Source organism: Camelina sativa, chromosome 8 (genome assembly GCF_000633955.1).
Source record: "Camelina sativa cultivar DH55 chromosome 8, Cs, whole genome shotgun sequence".
Taxonomy (NCBI): Eukaryota; Viridiplantae; Streptophyta; class Magnoliopsida; order Brassicales; family Brassicaceae; genus Camelina; species Camelina sativa.
In genome coordinates, this window is record NC_025692.1 from 23,405,570 (window position 1) to 23,427,085 (window position 21,516).

The 21,516-nt window shown below is 38.2% G+C and overlaps 7 protein-coding genes and 1 pseudogene across 11 annotated transcripts in view; 5 read left to right on the plus strand and 3 right to left on the minus strand.

The window, feature by feature from the left end:
- LOC104708120 (putative pentatricopeptide repeat-containing protein At5g09950) lies at positions 84-4,291 on the plus strand. Of its 2 annotated transcripts, none has more exons than XM_010424617.2 (5): positions 84-198; positions 301-3,275; positions 3,349-3,433; positions 3,672-3,747; positions 3,828-4,291. In XM_010424617.2, exons 1-2 carry the CDS (start codon positions 184-186, stop codon positions 3,256-3,258), a joined length of 2,973 nt encoding a protein of 990 aa, XP_010422919.1. In that variant the 5' UTR covers positions 84-183; the 3' UTR covers positions 3,259-3,275; positions 3,349-3,433; positions 3,672-3,747; positions 3,828-4,291. The 2 variants fall into 2 exon arrangements, with proteins under 2 accessions (XP_010422919.1, XP_010422921.1); XM_010424619.2 differs by having other exon boundaries at positions 3,369-3,433.
- On the minus strand, positions 4,302-4,976 carry LOC104708119. Its single transcript, XM_010424616.2, has one exon. It carries the CDS (start codon positions 4,974-4,976, stop codon positions 4,365-4,367), a length of 612 nt encoding a protein of 203 aa, XP_010422918.1. The 3' UTR covers positions 4,302-4,364.
- Positions 5,869-8,725, plus strand: LOC104708122 (ABC transporter F family member 2-like). Of its 4 annotated transcripts, none has more exons than XM_010424621.2 (8): positions 5,869-6,752; positions 6,820-7,161; positions 7,251-7,403; positions 7,489-7,671; positions 7,744-7,899; positions 7,981-8,082; positions 8,163-8,291; positions 8,372-8,725. In XM_010424621.2, exons 1-8 carry the CDS (start codon positions 5,958-5,960, stop codon positions 8,570-8,572), a joined length of 2,061 nt encoding a protein of 686 aa, XP_010422923.1. In that variant the 5' UTR covers positions 5,869-5,957; the 3' UTR covers positions 8,573-8,725. The 4 variants fall into 4 exon arrangements, with proteins under 4 accessions (XP_010422923.1, XP_010422924.1, XP_010422925.1 ...); XM_010424622.2 differs by having other exon boundaries at positions 7,492-7,671; XM_010424623.2 differs by having other exon boundaries at positions 7,251-7,391.
- On the minus strand, positions 8,637-9,911 carry LOC104708121 (DNA-directed RNA polymerase II subunit 4). Its single transcript, XM_010424620.2, has 6 exons — positions 9,749-9,911; positions 9,504-9,612; positions 9,336-9,413; positions 9,186-9,219; positions 9,022-9,090; positions 8,637-8,926 (listed from the first exon to the last, which is right to left on the minus strand). Exons 1-6 carry the CDS (start codon positions 9,795-9,797, stop codon positions 8,849-8,851), a joined length of 417 nt encoding a protein of 138 aa, XP_010422922.1. The 5' UTR covers positions 9,798-9,911; the 3' UTR covers positions 8,637-8,848.
- On the minus strand, positions 11,411-13,673 carry LOC104708123 (annotated as a pseudogene).
- LOC104708124 (26S proteasome non-ATPase regulatory subunit 12 homolog A) lies at positions 13,823-17,158 on the plus strand. The gene is made up of 11 exons (XM_010424625.2): positions 13,823-14,003; positions 14,094-14,288; positions 14,868-14,975; positions 15,068-15,172; positions 15,260-15,316; positions 15,407-15,603; positions 15,961-16,060; positions 16,146-16,258; positions 16,365-16,518; positions 16,610-16,687; positions 16,794-17,158. The coding sequence occupies exons 1-11, from the start codon at positions 14,001-14,003 to the stop codon at positions 17,010-17,012; spliced, it is 1,329 nt and encodes a 442-aa protein (XP_010422927.1). The 5' UTR covers positions 13,823-14,000; the 3' UTR covers positions 17,013-17,158.
- LOC104709855 lies at positions 17,260-19,440 on the plus strand. The gene is made up of 2 exons (XM_019228890.1): positions 17,260-18,717; positions 18,803-19,440. The coding sequence occupies exons 1-2, from the start codon at positions 17,632-17,634 to the stop codon at positions 19,223-19,225; spliced, it is 1,509 nt and encodes a 502-aa protein (XP_019084435.1). The 5' UTR covers positions 17,260-17,631; the 3' UTR covers positions 19,226-19,440.
- LOC104708125 (serine/threonine-protein kinase tricorner-like) overlaps positions 19,807-21,516 on the plus strand; it is a 10,509-nt gene continuing 8,799 nt past the window's right edge. The window contains exons 1-2 of the mRNA XM_010424626.2: positions 19,807-20,169; positions 20,312-20,367. Coding sequence (XP_010422928.1) covers positions 20,000-20,169; positions 20,312-20,367 — 226 coding nt within the window. The 5' untranslated portion in view covers positions 19,807-19,999. The remainder of the gene's footprint in view (positions 20,170-20,311; positions 20,368-21,516) is intronic.

Consider the following 21,516-nt stretch of genomic DNA (forward strand, 5'->3'; position numbering starts at 1 on the left):
AATAAAGCCCGTTAAAACAAAGCATGCTAGAAAAATCTCGATACAGTGAAACGCTGTCGTTTTTTACGTCAGTTAAACGTCACTCCACTGAGAGAGTTCTGTTTGTGTGTTGGTCGCGCGAAAAATTCGATTTTGTTTTCTTCTTCTGGGTTTATGATTTGATTTGGCTGCTCCTCTCCTCTCATGTCGTTTCTAAACGTAAGTCTTCTCCATTTAACTAAACCATGTTTGGTCGATTTCATAGTTACTGAGGTTGATCATGACTTAATTGTGTTCCTCTTTTCTTTTTTTTTTGGTCAGAGCTGCGTTGTTGGACATAGAGGAGCTGCTAAACTCTTACATTCCCGGTTATATAAGAATGGTTTAGAAAAAGAAGTCTACTTTTGCAACAATCTCATCAATGCTTATCTTGGAACAGGAGATTCCGTCTCTGCACGCAAGGTGTTTGACGAAATGCCTCTGAGGAACTGCGTTTCCTGGGCGTGTGTTGTTGCAGGGTATAGCGGTAATGGGGAACATAGGGAAGCTTTAGTGTTCTTGAGAGATATGGTTAAAGAAGGGATTTTTTCAAATCAATACGCTTTCATTAGTGGGCTTCGGGCTTGTCAGGAGTTAGATTCTGTTGGGATTCTTTTCGGAAGACAAGTTCATGGGCTGTTGTTTAAGCTTTCCTATGCAGTTGATGCAGTAGTTTCTAATGTGATCATATCGATGTACTGGAAATGTGTAAGGTCTCTTGGTTATGCTCTCCGTGCTTTTGATGACATAGAATTTAAAAACTCTATGTCATGGAATTCGATTATTTCGGTTTATTCACAGACTGGGGATCAGAGATCTGCGTTTCAGATGTTCTCTAGCATGCAGTGCGATGGTTCTAGACCAACTGAATACACTTTTGGTAGTCTTGTAACTACTGCTTGTTCTTTGACTGAACCAGACGTTAGTTTGCTCAAGCAGATCATGTGCACCATCCAGAAGTCTGGTTTACTCTCAGATCTTTTTGTTGGCAGCGGATTGGTGAGTGCGTTTGCAAAGTCTGGCTCATTAAGTTATGCTAGGAAGGTTTTTAATCAGATGGAAACAAGAAATGCAGTCACCTTAAACGGCCTAATGGTTGGTCTTGTGCGACAGAAATGGGGAGAAGAAGCAACGAAGCTCTTTATGGATATGTATAGCGTGATTGACGTTAGTCCTGAGTCATACGTGATTCTTCTGAGCTCATTTCCTGAGTATTCTCTAGCTGAGGAAATAGGTCTGAGAAAAGGCAAAGAGGTTCACGGACATGTAATAACAACTGGCTTAGTTGATGTTATGGTTGGTATTGGGAATGGCCTTGTTAATATGTATGCTAAGTGCGGCTCAATAGCTGATGCTAGACGTGTTTTCTGTTTCATGATGGAGAAAGATTCTGTCTCCTGGAACTCCATGATCACTGGTCTTGACCAAAACGGCTGTTTTCTAGAAGCAGTGGAACGCTACCAAAGTATGAGACGACATGCAATCTTGCCTGGGATTTTCACACTGATAAGTTCACTAAGCTCATGCGCAAGCTTGAGGTGGGCAAACCTAGGACAGCAGATTCATGGAGAAGGCTTCAAATTAGGGCTTGATTCGAATGTTTCGGTTTCAAATGCTCTTATGACACTGTATGCAGAGACTGGCTATCAAAATCAATGCTGTAAGATATTTTCCTCCATGCCAGAGCCAGATCAGGTGTCTTGGAACTCTATAATAGGAGCGTTAGCTAGTTCAGAAGGGTCAGTACTTGAAGCTGTGACATGTTTTTTGAGTGCGCTTCAAGCGGGACAGAAACTTAACAGGATAACCTTTTCAAGCGTTCTCTCAGCTGTGTCATCCCTTTCATTTGGTGAATTGGGGAAGCAGATACATGGGCTAGCGTTAAAGTACAATGTTGCAGATGAAGCAACAACTGAAAATGCGCTCATAGCTTGTTATGGGAAGTGTGGGGAGATGGATGGGTGTGAGAAGATATTTTCTAGAATGTCAGAGAGAAGAGATGATGTAACTTGGAACTCAATGATCTCGGGGTATATACATAATGATCTCCTTCCTAAGGCTTTGGATCTGGTCTGGTTTATGTTGCAGATGGGTCAGAGGTTGGATAGTTTCATGTATGCGACCGTTCTTAGCGCGTTTGCTTCGGTTGCAACGCTAGAGCGTGGCATGGAAGTGCATGCTTGTTCGGTGAGAGCTTGTCTAGAATCTGATGTGGTAGTTGGGAGTGCACTTGTTGACATGTACTCCAAATGTGGAAGACTAGATTATGCTTTGAGGTTTTTTAACACAATGCCTGTAAGAAATTCATATTCTTGGAACTCTATGATTTCGGGCTATGCACGACATGGGCAAGGAGACGAAGCTTTGAAGCTTTTTGCAAATATGAAGCTCGATGGCCAAACACCACCTGACCATGTTACATTTGTGGGAGTCTTGTCAGCTTGTAGTCATGCCGGTTTGGTTAAAGAAGGGTTTGAACACTTCAAATCTATGAGTGATTCTTATGGCTTAGCTCCTAGGATTGAACATTTCTCATGTATGGCTGACTTGCTAGGCCGTGCAGGTGAACTTGATAAGTTGGAAGGTTTCATTGATAGAATGCCAATGAAGCCTAATGTTCTCATATGGAGGACTGTACTTGGGGCTTGTTGCAGAGCAAATGGTCGAAATGCAGAATTAGGGAAGAAAGCAGCAGAAATGCTTTTTCAACTGGAGCCAGAAAATGCTGTAAACTATGTGCTACTTGGTAACATGTATGCTGCTGGAGGAAGATGGGAAGATTTAGTAACGGCGAGAAAGAAGATGAAGGATGCTGATGTGAAAAAGGAAGCTGGTTATAGTTGGGTTACCATGAAGGATGGAGTCCATATGTTTGTTGCTGGGGATAAGTCACACCCAGACGCTGATTTGATTTACAAGAAGCTCAAGGAGCTCAACAGAAAGATGAGAGACGCAGGTTATGTGCCACAGACTGGATTTGCCTTGTATGATCTAGAGCAAGAGAACAAGGAAGAGATCCTGAGCTATCACAGCGAGAAGCTCGCTGTAGCTTTTGTTCTCGCAGCTCGGAGGAGCTCTACGCTGCCAATCAGAATAATGAAGAACCTCAGAGTTTGCGGTGATTGCCATTCTGCCTTTAAGTATATATCAAAGATCGAAGGGAGACAGATAATTCTAAGGGATTCGAACAGGTTTCATCATTTTCAAGACGGTGAATGTTCGTGCAGTGATTTCTGGTGATACCATGAGTCTCCAAGGTAGGAAGATCATCAAACTCAAATAGAAGTTCCTTTTAAATGATGTATTCATGGTTGTTCTGTTTTTTTTCAGATGATTTTACTTGGATTCAGCATTTATTGGCTTAAACCATTGTTCTTTCCTCTGCTGGGATGCGAAGTTCAGATACATCAAATCAGTGAGTTACATACAACATGTGCATTTCATTATATATTAAACTTAAAATATGTCTGTCAAGTTAAAACTCTTTTCCAATTTCGAAAAGATGTGTGAAATAGCTCACGGCTCATATGACACTATTCGCTGGAATTTTCCAATAACAGTGACCTCAAAAATCTTACTCAACAATAGCAGAATCTTGGATATAGTTATTGCTTAATCTTTATAAACTGAATGGCTCTTCCCTTTCTGAATAGGCGAGTTGTGTGTTTGAGGAGCTGCAAGTGCCGCTGAAAGATGGAATTTTCTGTTCTTGAGGTTTACAACAAAGAGGTATTATTTCTCATGTCTTACATACAAATATCATTTTAGCTCTCTGAAAGATCATACTTTAGTTTACTCTGAATATGCAGGTTTTTGGTTAATCTTGTTAACGAGGCTCTAAGAGTATATATGTCTTGCATTAGGCGATGAAAATTTTAACTGTAGTGCTCCAAAGTCTGAATGGCACAGATGTTATGTTTTGCTTAGTTGCCTCATGGAGGTTCTCGATGGCGAGTTCACTTTGTAAATGCTGCCTTTATCTGAGGGTGTTGGTGTTGTTTATCTTACATACATTCAAGTTATGCCGCTTCGCCTACTGGCTGCTTCTGTCTTAGCTCGAGGCTTCCACCACACAAGAAAATCGAAGACAGTGGTTAAATGTGTGCGGTATAATTCACCAAGCTTCTTCTTTCTCTTATTCACTAAAATTCTCACCCTTTTCTGCTCTTTATATAGGTATCGAGGATTTGGCTCGACAGAATGATCCTTTCGAAAATCTATTGTTTAAGAGTGTTTTGTAATGATAAATTTCGGATAAACAAATAAAAGATAACATGATTTATTAGATTGCATCAAATTCTTTCTAACCAATACATAAAAATTAAGCATTACATGTAAAGAACCGATCAATATAAAACTCCAAGCGGGACTTTGCCTGAGGAAGACCGTTTCAGGATCCCCGGACCCAACTCCATACCACCATAATTCCATTTTCCGATAGTATTACTTAGAACAGGTCTTTGACTCAACATTTGAACCGGAGGATTTCTCCATTTTGGAATCGGACCGGTTATGAACAATGGCTCAACCAACGATCCAGCTTCAATGACAGCTTGCTGGAACTTACCGTTCTCCGGCAAGACTCTTCCGAGTCCTATAATCTCCAGCACAAGGGTCTCAAAATCTTTTCTGTTCTCCACAGCCATCTGGTTCGACCGGAAGCTGTAACACTCAGAATCGTACGTCTCCGGCGAGGAATAGACAGTTGAGTTGGAGACGAGATCCATCGACGACGCTGAATCATCGGAGAAGTTATTGTAACTATAGATTTGATGATCGTCTTTGGCTTCTGAGTAACAATAGGGTATTTGTTGTTCTTCGGACAAGAAAATGGTGTTGAAGCATTCCTGTAGTCTGGAGAGTTCGGCGAGTGAATGTTTCAGATGTTCTCTTGCTTCGTCTCTTTCTTGAACAGCAAGTCTCCATAGATGAACAAACTGCAGAGTTTCTTGGTACATTTTCTTATATATTTTCTTGAGAAAAAAATGCTCTGCACAAAGATGATTATTAATAATTCGTGTATTATTGGAATCAAATATACTAAAAGAAACATATACCCCAAAATCAAGATCTTTCACGCCAAACCATCCATGAGTTTCATCGACTCTTTTTGTTGTGAAAATTGTAAATCTAGCTAGAACGATGAAGAAGAATTAAGAAATATAAGGTTGCATTCATGTATAAGACGCTAAAATGTGTACATTAACTAAGAGTGTGTGTGCATTTATATTTTATAACTAGTATTTCAGTGTTCTAATTTAATGTCCCTAAATTGTAATGGAAAGACTTTATATGTTCTTATCGAAATTGTGATTATTGGAGAAGATCCTATTGATTCACTTGCACTGTATATCGACATATAGGCGATTTAGTTTTTGCCAACTTCTATATAAGGAGATAAGACATTCTAATCAGGGAAATATTATATTCAGAACGATGGTTCTTTCTCTTAAGAGTAGTGGCATAGATTAATTACTTTAGATTTTGTACGATATGGACATAATACTTTGCGGCTTTTTTTTACTACTAGCAGTTAATTTTTATTTCCTTAGTTTGATTTAGCTGAATAATTAAGGAATAATTAATGCACGAATCACCAAAAAAAAACATTTAGGTCTTGATAAGAGTTGGTATATTGTAAAAGTTGAAATTGTTATGCCTACTTATTTTTGACCTAAAAAAAAAAACATATCAGATTAGTGCCTGATTTGTAAAACCGGTGACGTGGTAATCTAATCCAGTGGCTATTTAGTTTGGCACGTGGGAGTTTATGAGCCTTGAGCTTCACATGCATACGTGTGTGTTTGTGACACTTCGCTCACACGTTATAGAAGCCTCGAGAGGTCGTTTTGCAATTTTTGTTCTGTTTTTGTTTGTTGTCTCAAAAGTACATTTTCAACAATCGGAATTGTTCGTTTGATGTCTACATTATATCAAAAATGGGATTAACAACGAATCTCCATAGCCTAAACCTTCGTTCTACCTTGTTCTTCACTAATCCACTTCCTTGCCCTACACCATTCACCTTGAAACTCTCCTCTGTTTCTAACCCTAGACGAGTAATCTCTGATATCAGAGCCCAAATTCCCACAACCAGCTCCAATTCAGAGCTTGAATCGCTCTTCTCGACCGAAGACCAGGATCAGAAGCAGATCAGTAAGCAATCAAACAATGGTTCGTCTTCGATTTCGTCAGGAGTGAGACTTGAAAACATTAGCAAGAGCTACGAAGGCGTCACAGTGCTAAAGGATGTGAGTTGGGAAGTAAAGAGAGGTGAAAAAGTGGGGTTAATCGGCGTCAACGGTGCGGGGAAGACGACACAGCTCAGGATCATAACGGGTCAAGAGGAACCTGATTCGGGAAACGTGATTAGAGCCAAACCCAATTTGAAAGTCGCGTTTTTGAGTCAAGAATTTGAGGTTTCTATGGGGAAGACAGTGAAGGAAGAGTTCATGAGTGCGTTTAAAGAAGAGATGGAAGTAGCAAGTAAGCTTGAGAAGTTGGAGAAGGCGGTTGAAGAAGCTGTTGATGATTTGGAATTAATGGGAAGGTTACTTGACGAATTCGATTTGTTACAGAACCGAGCTCAAGAGGTTGATTTGGATTCTATCGATGCGAGAATTAGTAAGCTGATGTCTGAATTAGGGTTTGTGTCTGAGGATGCAGATAGGCTTGTGGCTTCGTTTAGTAGTGGATGGCAAATGAGAATGTCACTTGGGAAGATTTTGCTTCAGGTAATAATGAGAAATAGTGATTCTTTTTAATTCCGTATTGAAGCTAATGTGTGGTTTATGTGGACAGAGTCCAGATTTACTTCTTTTGGATGAGCCAACGAATCATTTGGATCTTGATACTATTGAGTGGCTTGAAAGTTACTTGAATAAGCAAGATGTGCCTATGGTCATTATATCACATGACAGAGCGTTTCTTGATCAGTTATGTACCAAAATTGTGGAAACTGAAATGGGAGTGTCGAAGACTTTCGAGGGTAATTACTCTCAGTATGCGATTTCCAAGGCAGAGTGGGTTGAAGCTCAGTATGCTGCTTGGGAGAAGCAACAGAAAGAGATCGAAGCAACAAAAGATTTGATTAGTAGGCTAAGTGCTGGAGCAAACTCTGGTCGAGCTTCTTCAGCAGAAAAGGTAAGAAGAAGTAGCAGTAAAATTTAGTACTTATGAACCAGAGGATGTGTGGAAAGTGCAAACTTACTTCTCTTGATTCTTATAAACAGAAACTGGAGAAGCTCCAAGAAGAGGAGCAAATAGAGAAGCCATTTCAGCGGAAACAAATGAAAATCAGGTTTCCGGAATGTGGATTAAGTGGAAGATCTGTAGTCACTGTTAAGAATCTTGAATTTGGCTTTGAGGATAAAGTGAGATGCATGGTAGCATTAGACTAACATTGTTTGGATAATTCCTTTTATTGTGTGTGTGAGGTCTTGTGTTTTGATCTGTGTGTTCTGATGCTAGCAGAAGTTATTTAACAAGGCAAATCTAGCTATAGAGAGAGGAGAGAAAATCGCTATTATTGGTCCGAATGGGTGCGGTAAAAGTACACTATTGAAGCTGATTATGGGTTTGGAGAAGCCTATGAGAGGTGAAGTAATACTCGGGGAGCACAATGTATTGCCAAACTACTTTGAGCAGAATCAGGTTTGTTTTGTAATGAAGAAAGGGCTTATTAGTTGGAATCAGAAATATGGTTTTACTCACTGTTGGCTATAGGCAGAGGCTCTAGATTTGGATAAAACTGTGATTGAGACGGTTGTTGAAGCTGCTGTAGATTGGAGAATTGATGATATTAAAGCTCTTCTTGGTCGCTGCAACTTCAAAGCTGACATGTTGGATAGGAAGGTCTCTCTTTTGAGTGGTGGTGAGAAGGTAAAATATTGCCTATTTCTATCCTCAATATAAAACATTGTCTCATTCATGTTCTTCATCGCCATTTTTATGGGGTCTTAGGCACGCCTTGCATTCTGCAAATTCATGGTGAAACCATCCACTCTACTTGTCTTGGACGAACCCACCAATCACTTAGACATACCTTCAAAAGAAATGCTCGAGGTTTCTAATCATACTATTCTCTTTTATGTTGGCAAAATTGTTCACTTCACTTCTGATTCTCTGATACCTGCTTTCATCAGGAGGCAATAAGCGAATACAAAGGCACAGTCATCACAGTCTCTCATGATCGGTACTTCATTAAACAAATCGTTAACAGAGTTATTGAAGTCAGGGATGGTGGTTTAAAGGACTATACAGGAGACTACAATGTAACACAATCCCTATCTTAGTTTAATCGTTCATTACTTTTGCCACATTTATTCATTTTAGACTGTGTAACTGTTTTTAGTATTACCTGGAGAAGAATGTGGAAGCTAGAGCAAGGGAGTTGGAGAGGGAATCAGAATTGGAAGAAAAAGCTCCAAAAGTGAAAGCAAAGTCAAAGATGTCAAAGGCTGAGAGAGAAGCAAGGAAGAAGCAAAAGATGAAAGCGTTTCAAGCTTCCATAAAGAAGTCAAAGTCCAGCAAAAATGCCAAGAGATGGAATTGAAAGCTTCACACATAGCTTTAGGTGTAGTATGTATATATATAGTGCTATACATTACTCAATATAGTGAAAAGGAATTGTTATATATTTCATTGAAAGCTTGGATCATCCATTGTAAATTACATTCATTCAACAAGAAGGTATCATTCCAGAGTTTCTGGGCATGAGAAAGCTTATATAATCTCAGACATGGAAAATTAACTTCAGAGATATTTGATCAGACATCAGCTAGACCCTGCTACATGTTCTTCGTCTTTTAGATCTTGAGAATCTTATGCACTACTCGAACCTCTTCACAAGGGAGAGATCATTGAGCATCTTCTCAATTGCTTCATCATCATGAGCTCTTCCTTTTGTCTACACAAAAGAGAAAGCTTACATCATCTCAAAATCCACTGACATAACAATACTATTTATCCTTTTGAATAGTAGAAAAAGTAGAAAATATTTACCTTAAGAGAAGGAACCATTGCAACAGCTTCTTCAACAGTTTCAGGACAGAGATTGCCAAGAACACAGAGCTGTTCAATAACGAACAAAGCAATGTTTTAAGTCTTCCACCGAAACGACTTAATAGATAACACAAAATCGAATCTAAAAATATTTAACATCTTACCTCAAACTCAGTGAGTTGATGTCTACTCAGAATTCTATTAAAGTTGAGTTAAGGTAAACATGTTACGGTAATGGGGAATTAAGAACAAGCATGTCAAAAGCAAAGACTGGTTAAAAACTATGAATCAACTAAATTCAGAAAAAAGGATACTCTCGAACTTGTCTAACAGCATCAGGATTCTTGTAGCGGCTGAATCGCTTCACATATTGTAAGGACTTCTCAAACACTCTGCAAGGAGAAACTTGTTCTTAGTCTCCAAGATCGAAAGCTTAGGTTATTTCATAATTGCTAATATGAAACTTTAAAAAAAATTCTTACTGAGAAACTTGATTCATAGGATCCTCGGAGACTTGCTGAAGCTGTTCATACTTGTGCTCAAGGATCAACGATACTTCACAGTTCATTAAGCACTTTGCCTTCAAAAACTCTTTTTGTTGTCAAGAGAAAAAATAAACCCAATCAATTTCAGTTAGAAATCAATTGCATTAAAGATCAATTCGATGAAACAAAACAAAACAAAAACCCTAATTTTGAGGGTACACAGTTTAGAATAGAGAAAGTACCATCTCCGATCTTGAGTTCGGCGGCGTTCTCTTCTTCTTCTCCGGACATGGCGATTTTATCAATGAGGCAAATCGAACCCTAAAGGTTTTTTTGGTTTGTTTGTGTTCCGTCTAATAACGGAAGCGAATATAGGAATTATAGACGAAAGAAATAGTTTACTCTCGTTCACCGCAGTTTATATAAGAAAAAAGAAAACTTTATAACTCAGAAAAAGGAAAAACAGAAGAGGTTAATCAGAAAAATGTTAAAAGAGATAAAATAATGGATTATTGTAATTTATATTTCAACAATTTCTCCTATTTTACAGTGGATTAAAATTATGACGGTGTTATATTATCGATTTTTTTTAATTATCTGAAAATAATATATCACATGTTTAGATGATGGAAATAGATAAATACAGAAAAATAAACGTAATTATCTCGTAACAAAAATTAAATTTATTAAAATAAATGTAAAATCATATTACAAAAGGAAATAATATTTCTTTTGGCATTACGATGAAAAGAAATTAAAAAAAATAATTATCAATTTTTATCGGATGTCCCCGAAGGAACAAAAAATTATCGATTTTTTAAATAAATATATATATGTATTTAAAAATAATATATTACATGTTTAGATGATGGAAATAGATAAATACAGAGAAATAAACATAATTATCTCGTAACAAAAATTAAATTTATTAAATTTAATGTAAAATCATATTACAATAGGAAATAATATTTCTCCTAGCATTACGATGAAAAGAAATTTAAAAAAAAAAAATTATGGTTTCTTTGCCACCATGAAGATTGGTCTCCACAACAAAAATAAAAATTACAACAAGTTGGGATTTATGATTGATCTAAACGGCCCCAACATAACTTCAGTCGGCTCGAGTCCATACTTTTTGTTGTGAATGATCATCTTTGCTTCTTCCCGACCAATCCTGCAACGACGACAACGACAATATCGCTCCTCTCCAAATTCATCTTCTTCTGTCTCATCATCATCCGTTGCTTCACCCCTTCTTCTTTTTCTTGATTTGTTTGGTTCTCCAACGTCAATGTTTTTCAGTACTCGTATCTCTGTTGCCATTAGTTTTTCGAACATTTGAGTAAGTAACTCGTCTTCCTTGAACAGATTCAGAAGAGACTCTAAGAGTTCTTCTCCTTGTATACCCCGGGACTTGAATAGTTTCATCAAGCCCATGTATTGATCGAATTGCGGTTGACTTAGTCTTTCTCTGATGAAATCTGTTATACACACAAAGCATTCCTTACATTCGACTTCGCTCAAAGTCTCCCCTGTCTTCATCTTCCTCATTATTTCGATAGACACAACCATTTAAATTTTTTTTTTTTTTGCTTTCTCTGTCTTACGATTTTCGAAGAGTGAGCCTATTTATAATGAACCGAGTAGTTTATAATCCTATCTTGTTTAGGTTTCTAAATTCTATTTTGATTAGGATTTATACTTCTCAAGAGTTATTTTGAGTTAAAATATTATAAACGACTAATACATTATCCACTTAAAAAAAAATGCTAAAAAACATTGTCACATGAATAATGAATGTATCTCAAGAGTTGTTTATAACCCTGTATCGTTTAGGTTTCTAGATTCTAATTTGATCAGGATTAATACTTCTCAAGAATATTTTTTTCATTGGGAGTTAAAAAAATTCAACCATTAAACTTTTATCACATAAATAATGTATATAAATTTTAAAATGAACTGCTAAAAAATACTTGATTATGTTTGGAGTATATTACAGAAGAATCATGTGAGATTTTATCTGTGGTTTAATTTCTCATACGTTAATATCCATCCGGTTAGACCTGCCATTACCATTGTCGGTTTCCTCTACACTGGAGAAAGAGAATCTCGGGATGGCATAATTGTAACGGTCAGGTGGTTGCTGCGGATAGAATGTAGGAGGCTGCGTCAGGTGGTGTGGCGGTAACGTGTTATATTTGTAAGGATCTCCTCCCCTTAGGCTGCAAAATTCACAAAAACCCACGGTTTTAAAACCTGATAGAGAAAAGAAAATCCGAATACAAACCCACATATTTTTTATCTTGTTAAATATATATTACCTTGTCCTTTTATAGAACTGTTCTTCATCGCTTGTGCCCTCCTCTAACCGCTGGGAAGGTGCAGGGGAAAGAGACCATGCTGAAGAAGAGACGACGGTAGTTCGTCAGAGAAATATCTTCTCCTTATCAACTGTAAACGAAAACGTGCATTAGGTTGAAGAGAAGGAGAGAGAGAGAGAGAGCTACTGTAAAAACATGGGAAGGTCGAAATAACACCAACCATACGAAAAATTTTGTTCAGAGCTTCTTTGTCATACCTAGCTTCCTTTGCAGCCTGTCCATAGTCTCACCAATATTATTTGAAATACCGTATAACACTGATTGAAGAACTAGTAATTAAGTCGTGATTACCATTTTGAGACCAACATTGCTAGGAAAACTCTCAGAGAGAGGAAGTTCATCACTATGGGGAAGCAGACCTTGTTTCTCAACCCAATGACGAGCTGCATCAACAAGATTGCCACTGCTTCCACTTGCTCCTTCCTTGGCAGCAATATCGGCTTTGTTTCCAATAACGATGTATGGGACGGGAAGACCACCAGGTCCACCAGAAGAAAGAGGAGCTGAAAACGTCCCAGTTACTGAAATTTCTCCCGCCCATTTCTGCAAACTCGTTTTTGTTCTTCTTTGGGAAAGATCATGAACAAAAATAACGCCTGCAAAAATTAAACAATCTCATCTGGTAAGTGGAGGAGACACAGAGGCTGAGATGACACTATTTGAGACAGGATTGAGGAATACAGACCATTAACTTGTGAATAGAACAGTGAGCGACAATCTTTGTATCGTTCATGACCTGATACATCCCAAATTTCGACAAAGAAATCTCTCTCTGAATCACCTTTAATGCTACTTGAAGAACTAGCAGGACTCGCGTAAGTTAAGTACTGAACAGAAAAGAGTTCCAGAAACAAAAGTAAGGAACTAAGCTCAAGTTATTCTCTAACCATATCGAGAACTAAAAGATAGTTTACCTTGACACCAACTGTACATCCAATTGTTTGAGATGGACGAACAATAGAGGAGCCTTTGATAATAAGATGCACAAGAGATGATTTCCCCACACCTAATTTGATATCAAAAGATGAGATTTTCTCAAGAGCAAGCACATGAGGTAGTAGTAGACTTTTAAGATAATAACTTGGTGACTTAAGATAGATACTCGACTCTAACTCGGTTGCATACATTGGTTACCATATCTAACACACTAGGCATATATGATTAGTGCGTAATCCAATATCATATTATTTACCTGAATCACCAACCACCAAAACTCGAATTTGGCCGCATAAAGGCGAGACGATCTGTTCCTTATTTTCCCTTTCACGTTCCTTCCAAAACCTCATTTTGCTTAAACAAGAATATTCAGGTTATGTGAAGTAGAAAACACAGCAGCACTACGAGATCAAGTCCCACAGTCACGTCTTCGACCAGAACCTTCCAAAAATTATCATCTTCAAACCACAATTCCTAGCTGTAAGCAGAATATTCTAATCCATCACATTGCACATTTCAAAACAGAGTCTCTGGTTACAGATCCTTCACCTTCCTACCGCAAATAATCTCTAGAGCACAGAAGTTAACACAATTGATTGAGGTACGTGCGAATCAACGGAATACGCACTAGGATCAAAATCCGAATTCTAAGAGCGTAGTAAAGATTAATTTTAAAAACAATTCAGAAAATATCTTTACAGTAATCAAGGTAAACCATTGAATCTCGAGACAAGGAGGTCTTGATCGACATTAGAGGATCCAGAATCTCTGGTTTTGCTACGATTTGGGCGGAAGAACGAACGACATGAGTTTCTTCTAATTCCTCCTCTGCTCAAGTTGTTTCAATCAATGGGATCGGTTCGATACTTTAAAATTAAATTTAAAATCATACCATATAAGCTAGACCGGGATTACATACCAAACCGGATTGAGGTTCGATTCGTGATGGCCCATTAACGGCCCAGTTAGAAAAGATCATCCAGCCGAAGAATCTGAGATTTCTTGTTCAAGGGGTTGGGGAACGCTGCGATTTTTCTGTGTTCGGCAACTCCAAAAAGCTCTCTCATCTCTCTCTCTCTCTACCTCTAGCCTCTACTTTGGCTTCTAGAGCTTCTTTGTTCCGTCACCAGAAATTTCAACTACTCGTACTTCGAGCTAATTCTCAGTGATTTTCACGATGGTGAGTCTTCAATTACTCAGATCTGATGTTCTTTTTCCTCCTTTTGGAAATATTCGCATCTTCTCATTCCATTGTTAGTGTGGATTTCAGGGAGACAGCGGGAAGCTTGAGGCGACGGTAGATCGGCTTCTTAATGAAGAGAAGCAGATGAGACTCGCCGAAAACGTCGCCGGTACAAGGAAAGCAGCTACTGAGATTCTTCAGCTTTGTTTCGAAGCTAAGGATTGGAAACTTCTGAATGAGCAGATTCTCAATCTGTCTAAGAAACGTGGTCAGCTCAAACAGGTAATTTGAATTTTTTTGTCTAAATTGTATCAGTGTTTGTCGTTTAAGCTCTTAGGGAATTTGGGTTTTCATGTTCGTTTTGATAGTTTGAAGAGATTGTTTAGGTTTGGAATTTTGAGTTGAGAGCTTTTACTGTGATTTCTTCCACATTTGACTTCTGAATTGCATAGGCGTAGTGTTAGGTAACCTTAATCTTGTAAAGAGATGGACATAAGAACAATTTCAGGAGGATTCGCCTTTGTGTTGGATACAAACTTATTTTAGTGGGATTTTGTCCTGTGATAGGTTGCTTTTACGATTCCTCTGTATGATTTTGATAGGTTCACTGTTGACTTAAATATTGATGCTAATTTGGGTCATTGGAGATAGTGATGGTTGTATTTAGTTCAGTTTATTACTTAAGTTAGTTAGATTTTCAGTGTTCCGTTGATTTTATTTTTGCTTTGCGTGTTTTCTTGGTCTAGTTCCTTGATATAGGTATTTAGCTTAACTTTTTTCATGTACAGAAGTATAGTTAAAGTAAATAATACAAATTGAAAAGTCAACATCAGTGATTTTTATGAACTTCTCCATTTGCAGGCTGTTCAATCCATGGTGCAGCAAGCGATGCAGTATATTGATCAGACACCAGACATTGAAACTCGGGTTGAGCTTATTAAGACGTTGAACAATGTATCTGCTGGAAAGGTGCGATACTAATGAAACTGATGGTGTATTCTTTATCATATAACTTCATCATTCGGTTGTAATTGTTTGCCATTGATTTTTTTTGTGTATAGATATATGTTGAAATTGAGAGGGCACGTCTGACCAAGAAGCTTGCTAAGATTAAAGAAGACCAGGGTCAGATAGCTGAGGCTGCAGATCTCATGCAAGAAGTTGCTGTAAGTTTTTTTTGCATTTTGCTGCTAAATCTCCTAAAGAAAATCTTCATTCCTATTTGATCCCTGCAATGTTATGTTGAATAACAGGTTGAGACATTTGGCGCTATGGCAAAGACTGAGAAAATTGCTTTTATCCTTGAACAAGTAAGGACTTTATGCATTAGTCATTACGTTTCAATTTGTATTTACTGGTATTTTCTTGTGGTGCTAACAACTTTTGGGTAATTTTTAAAGGTTCGCTTGTGCTTGGATCGTCAAGATTTTGTTCGTGCACAAATCTTATCTAGGAAGATCAATCCTAGAGTTTTTGACGCAGATACAAAAAAGGATAAGAAGAAACCTAAGGAAGGTGAGAACATGGTAGAGGAGGCTCCTGCTGATATACCCACTTTGTTGGAGCTTAAGCGAATTTACTATGAGCTAATGATTCGGTAAGGCTTTCTATCAAATTGTTCGTGATTTTTATTTCCATTATTGTCTTGGCATGTTCAATTGTATATGATTTAGATTTAGTCATGGACCATAGTCTCTGTCTCTTGAATCTGTGGGAATTTTTGCTTGCTGTGGTTTCTCAGAGATGCATAATACCAATTTTTCCTGGTGGACAGTATCAAATATTGGATTAATCTCCCCTGTTGTGTTAAATTTTTATAACTCTTTTTTGTTTTTTTTGTTTTTGGTTTTATGTGAATGAATTGCATTATGTTTCCCACTGAATTCTGATGTACCATGATTGATTCCTGTGACATACATATCTTTTTAACTAGAGAAAAATTCATCTAATGTAGGTACTATTCTCATAACAATGAGTACCTTGAAATCTGCCGTAGCTACAAGGCGATATATGATATCCCTTCTGTAAAAGAAACTCCAGAGCAGTGGATTCCGGTTAGCTCATGCCATTGATTGGACGTTTAATAACTTTGCATTTTATAGGGTTAGTTTGATATTTGTTTGATCTTCAAAACATTAGGTCCTGAGGAAGATCTGCTGGTTCTTGGTCTTGGCACCTCATGACCCAATGCAATCAAGCTTGCTCAATGCAACTCTGGAAGACAAGAATTTATCAGAAATCCCTGATTTCAAGTATATTTTCCTTCTCCATTAATTTGTTTTTTTCATTACCTAATCTTCTGTTTTCAAATAGGTTCTAACTTCTAAGTCCTTTTGTGTTTGATATAATTCTTTGCAGGATGCTTCTAAAACAGGTAGTGACAATGGAGGTTATTCAATGGACATCTCTGTGGAACAAATACAAGGATGAGTTCGAGAAAGAGAAAAGCACGGTTGGAGGTTCTTTGGGTGACAAAGCAGGTGAAGATCTGAAGCTGAGAATAATCGAACATGTAAGTCTCTCAATTTATCATAAAGCTTGGTTACATCAATTGATTAATGTTTAAAACTATGAATATCTGAAAATCTGTTTACATTCTGCAGAATATTCTCGTTGTCTCAAAGTATTACTCAAGGATAACCTTAAAGAGAATTGCAGCGCTTTTATGCCTGAGCATTGAGGTAGGGTTGATATAATAAGCTCACGGGTTATATAGCAAATATGCTTTTTACTTGTTAAGAGCTCTTTCCACAATTGTATGTTTTTGGTTGGAAATTGCGATTTCAGGAGGCGGAGAAGCATCTGTCGGAGATGGTAGTGTCGAAAGCACTGATTGCGAAAATAGACAGACCATCAGGGATTGTGTGCTTCCAGATCGCGAAAGACAGCAACGAGATTCTAAACTCGTGGGCAGGGAATTTGGAGAAGCTATTAGATCTCGTTGAAAAGAGTTGCCACCAAATTCACAAGGAAACCATGGTCCACAAAGCCGCTCTCAGACCTTGAAAACATGTTGGGTTCATGAAACTTTTCAGGACTTCTTCTTCGTTGAGTTATTTATTAGCAGCCTTTTGTGGTAAAAAACTCTGAAACAGTGTTTCCTTTTTAAAAATGTACTATGGTTTGTACACTAACGGAGTTTTTTTGCCACTTATTTGGTTATTTCAAGTATTGTTGGTGATTTTAATTTTGTGGTGAAATTGGTAAGAGAAAATACATGAATTAAATTTTGGGAAAACGTCCTGGTTTCCCATGAGAACTATGATATCGTACCAGATGGTGCCCGATCTTTACCCCCGTCCCAGATGGCTCTCCTGAAATTCTTTTCAATCTATATACCCATATATCTGTAATTTACGTTTTGTATCTCCATGAGAATAGAAGATATCATCTATTTCACCATTGCTATAGGTTTAATTGGTTTACTATTTGATTAACCGAGTGACGAAGTTTACAAACCAAAATAAACCTGATTTCGACCCGATTAAAACCTGATTTTGACCCGATTAGAAACATAACCCTCAACCGAGAAATCCCTAAAATCACATTTTAACCTCTTTTTTGTTTTCTCTCGCGACGAACCCTAGAAAATCAAATTTCACCATCGATTTCTCAAATTGAATCGATGGATTTAATAATCCGATCTGGTTTTGGGCAACAAGATGGTATTGGGCAAAGAGATGGTGTTGGAGAACGAGAGTACGATGAAGAAGGAGAGGATCGAGATGAATTTCACGTCGATATGCTTGCTCAGGAATTTACCGATGCTGAAGAGTCGATTCGTCATGATACGTACCCAGAAAGTGACGACGAGGAAGAAGGTCGTGGTCGTGGTGCGGGTCGTGGTCGTGGTGCGGGTCCAGAGAGGGTGTTTACGGATATCGGACGTGGTGATGGAACTTTGTGGAAAGACCAATCCTTCTACAATGGGGTCGCATTCAAGGAGAGTGTCTTGGACTATGCACTACATACTGGTTACAATTTGAAGCAATACAGGTATGACAAAGATAAACTCGGGTTTAGATGTGTTGGGGATAAGGGCAATTGTGAGTGGAAAGTGTTTGCTGCACTTCTTCCAAACGCATCTTTGTGGAAGATTACGAAATACATTGATAAGCATTGTTGTACCCCCAATGGCGAGTGTGAGATGTTTAAGGTCCCAGTCATAGCTAGAATTTTTCTCGATAAGATTAGAGAGGAACCGGATCATTACAAGCCTTTGAGGATTGAACAGATTATCATGGAAAGGTGGAAGATATCCGCTACTAGGCCACAATGTCAAGCTGCTCGGAGAAAGGCTTTGGGATGGATAGAGTATGAGTATGAACAACAGTTTGCACGACTGCGAGATTACCAAGCTGAGATCTTGGAAGCAAATCCAGGGTCTGTTGTGGAGATTGATACAATTAAGAATGATGCTGGTCAAGACGTCTTCAATCGGTTTTATGTTTGTTTCGATGCCCTTAGAAGAACTTGGAAACAGACTTGCCGGCCAATAATAGGAGTTGATGGCGCCTTCTTAAAGGCAAAGATCAAGGGACAGTTGCTTGCTGCATTAGGCAGAGATGCAGACAATGGCATCTATCCAATAGCCTGGTGTGTTGTTCAAGTTGAGAACAAAGACAATTGGTTATGGTTTGTGAAGAGATTGAAGACTGACCTGGATCTAAACGAGGGAGATGGTTACATTTTAGTGTCTGATCGACAAAAGGTATGTATCTAACTAATTTATTATATTGGTTAATAAATGTGAATGCTCTCGTTTTTAATATGTTTGGTTTTTGGTTCTCAATTAGGGGTTGATAAAAGCTGTGGAGTTGGAGTTACCACAAATAGAGCATAGAATGTGTGTTAGACACATCTATGGGAACTTGAAGAAGACTCATCCTTCCAAGAAGCAAATCAAGCCACTCCTCTGGCATATGGCTTGGAGCTATAATGCAAAACAGTTCGGTGAGAGACTGGAACAGATACACGCTTATGACACTGGTGTGTATGATGATGTTATGAAGTCGAAACCAAAGAGCTGGTGTCGTGCCTTCTATAAGTTGGGGGGTTATTGCGAAGATGTTGACAACAACTTCACAGAATCTTTCAACAAGACCATCGACAAAGCAAGGGAGAAACCGTTTGTGGCAATGTTGGAGACAGTTAGAAGACTGTCTATGGTTCGGATTGCCAAGCGTTCAGCTCTCTCTCATTCTCACAAAGGTAATTAACTTTATTCAAAATTTAATGCAATTTTCTACGATTGTCTATGATTTTATTCAAAGACTGTCTATGATTTCTACATATTTAATGCAATGTTCTTGGTTTTTGATGTTTCAGGTTTATGTACTCCATATGTGGCAAGGTTTCTTGCTAAAGAGCATGACAAAGCTTCGGAATGCCAGGTGCATCCTTCTACTAATGGGTGCTTTGAAGTCACACTGGATGGAGACAAACACAGAGTTAGTTTACAAAATATGACTTGTACCTGCAAAAAATATCAAATATGTGGTATTCCATGTGAGCATGCCTATGGAGTGATTCTGAAGAGNTTTAAGTTAGTAAGATGAGTTGAACGAGAAGAATAATCTCGTGTGTGTGTCCCCCTAGTATTGCGTAAATGTTTCCTCAGGAGATAGATCCAAACGTTGCGCTGACACAAAGTCAGAGGACAAAAAAAATTTACTTGGAAGATTTGAAGTTAAAATACTGTAGAGCTAAATTATGATGGCACATGTATATTCTTCCATACTCCTAAAGAAAAAAAACTAATTAAAAAAATTGTTAATAATGAAAAAAAATTAATAAGAGGAGACAGCTCTGCCAGTTCATCTCTGGTAAATAGTCCACGTTCTGGCGTCTTTGGGATTTCACCAACACCGTGTGACAGCTCCTTAGATCTCTCCTCGATAACTCCCTTTTAATTCCCCCCCATGGCTCTCTAATTTTATCTCTCTCTCTCTCTCTCTCACACACTTGGATTACGATCTCTGCTTGAAAAAATTATGGACGGCGCAGATGGAACCGTTCGCGTCAAGCCTGGTCGCGGATTTGAAACAGAGACGGATGTTGCGGTTTCGTCGCCAGTGACACGTCAGAAAGCTGCTGCTGCTAAGCAATTCATCGAGAATCATTATAAGAACTACTTGCAAGGCTTGCACGAACGAATGGAGAGGTTTGGGGGATTCCGATTTTGCTTTTTGCCTTTTTTTTGCTCGTCTTGAATCTGATCTGGTCTTTTGCTTCATTTCGAAGAGATGGACTTGTGGTTTGACTTGAGATTTGTTTTTAATAATTTCGAAATTGGAATTTTGCAGACGCAGGGAGTTTCAGAGGAAAGTGCAAGAAGCTCAGTTACCGGTTGAGGAACAAGATGAGATGATGAGGAATTTGGCACGTCGTGAAACTGAGTATATGAGGCTTCAGAGACGTAAAATTGGGATTGATGATTTTGAGCTTTTGACCGTTATTGGCAAAGGTGCCTTTGGTGAGGTAACAAACAACCCTCACATTTTATTTTTCCATATCGAGCTTAGTTCAAACAGAGATCTATGCGTTTTTTTCTTCTAGAAATTGATTGTTATGGAATATGTCTGAGTTTCATCCCTGGAATGTTTTTATTTTCAGGTTAGATTATGCCGTTTGAGATCTACATCTGAGGTCTATGCCATGAAGAAATTGAAAAAAACTGAGATGCTTAGCCGTGGACAGGTACAAAGACTCCCTTGTTTCTGTTATTTAAGTAAAACGTGGAATTGTAAGATGTTTGAAAATAGCAGTAGTAGTAAGTGTAAGATTGATGCATGACAGGAGCTGAGAAAAACTTCCGACCTTTTCCTTATATCATTAGACTGGCTTCATCGCTAGGTGCTTCAGTTTCGCAAATTTTGTGCTTGCGCAGAAATAAATGAGTTTCCTTAACTGTTTTGTTCTCTCTCTAGGTTGAGCATGTCAGGTCCGAGAGGAACTTACTTGCAGAGGTTGACAGCCGTTACATTGTAAAGCTTTTTTACTCTTTTCAAGATTCTGAATGTTTGTATCTTATCATGGAGTATTTACCTGGGGGTGACATCATGACTTTACTCATGAGAGAAGACATTCTTTCTGAAGATGTTGCTCGTTTTTATATTGCGGAGAGCATTCTTGCTATCCATTCTATCCATCAACACAACTATGTTCACAGGTATAACAATATATTTCTAAATTCATTTTTGTATGCCGAGTGAGTAAGGGTGTTGTAGAGAATTCTAGGCACTGTAAAAAGTCCATGTTTACTATTTGTTCCCTAGAAACAGAAAAATATATATATTCTCTGGTTCTTGATTTGAGTTTGCTTTTTTCTTCCCTGTAGGGACATCAAACCTGATAATTTGATACTAGACAAAAGTGGCCATTTGAAGCTTTCAGATTTTGGCTTATGTAAGCCACTAGATGATAAGTATTCTTCGCTGCTATTAGAAGACGAAGAAATGTTGTCTCAGGATTCAGAGGGCCAGTCAGGAAAATCAGAAGCTGACAAAGC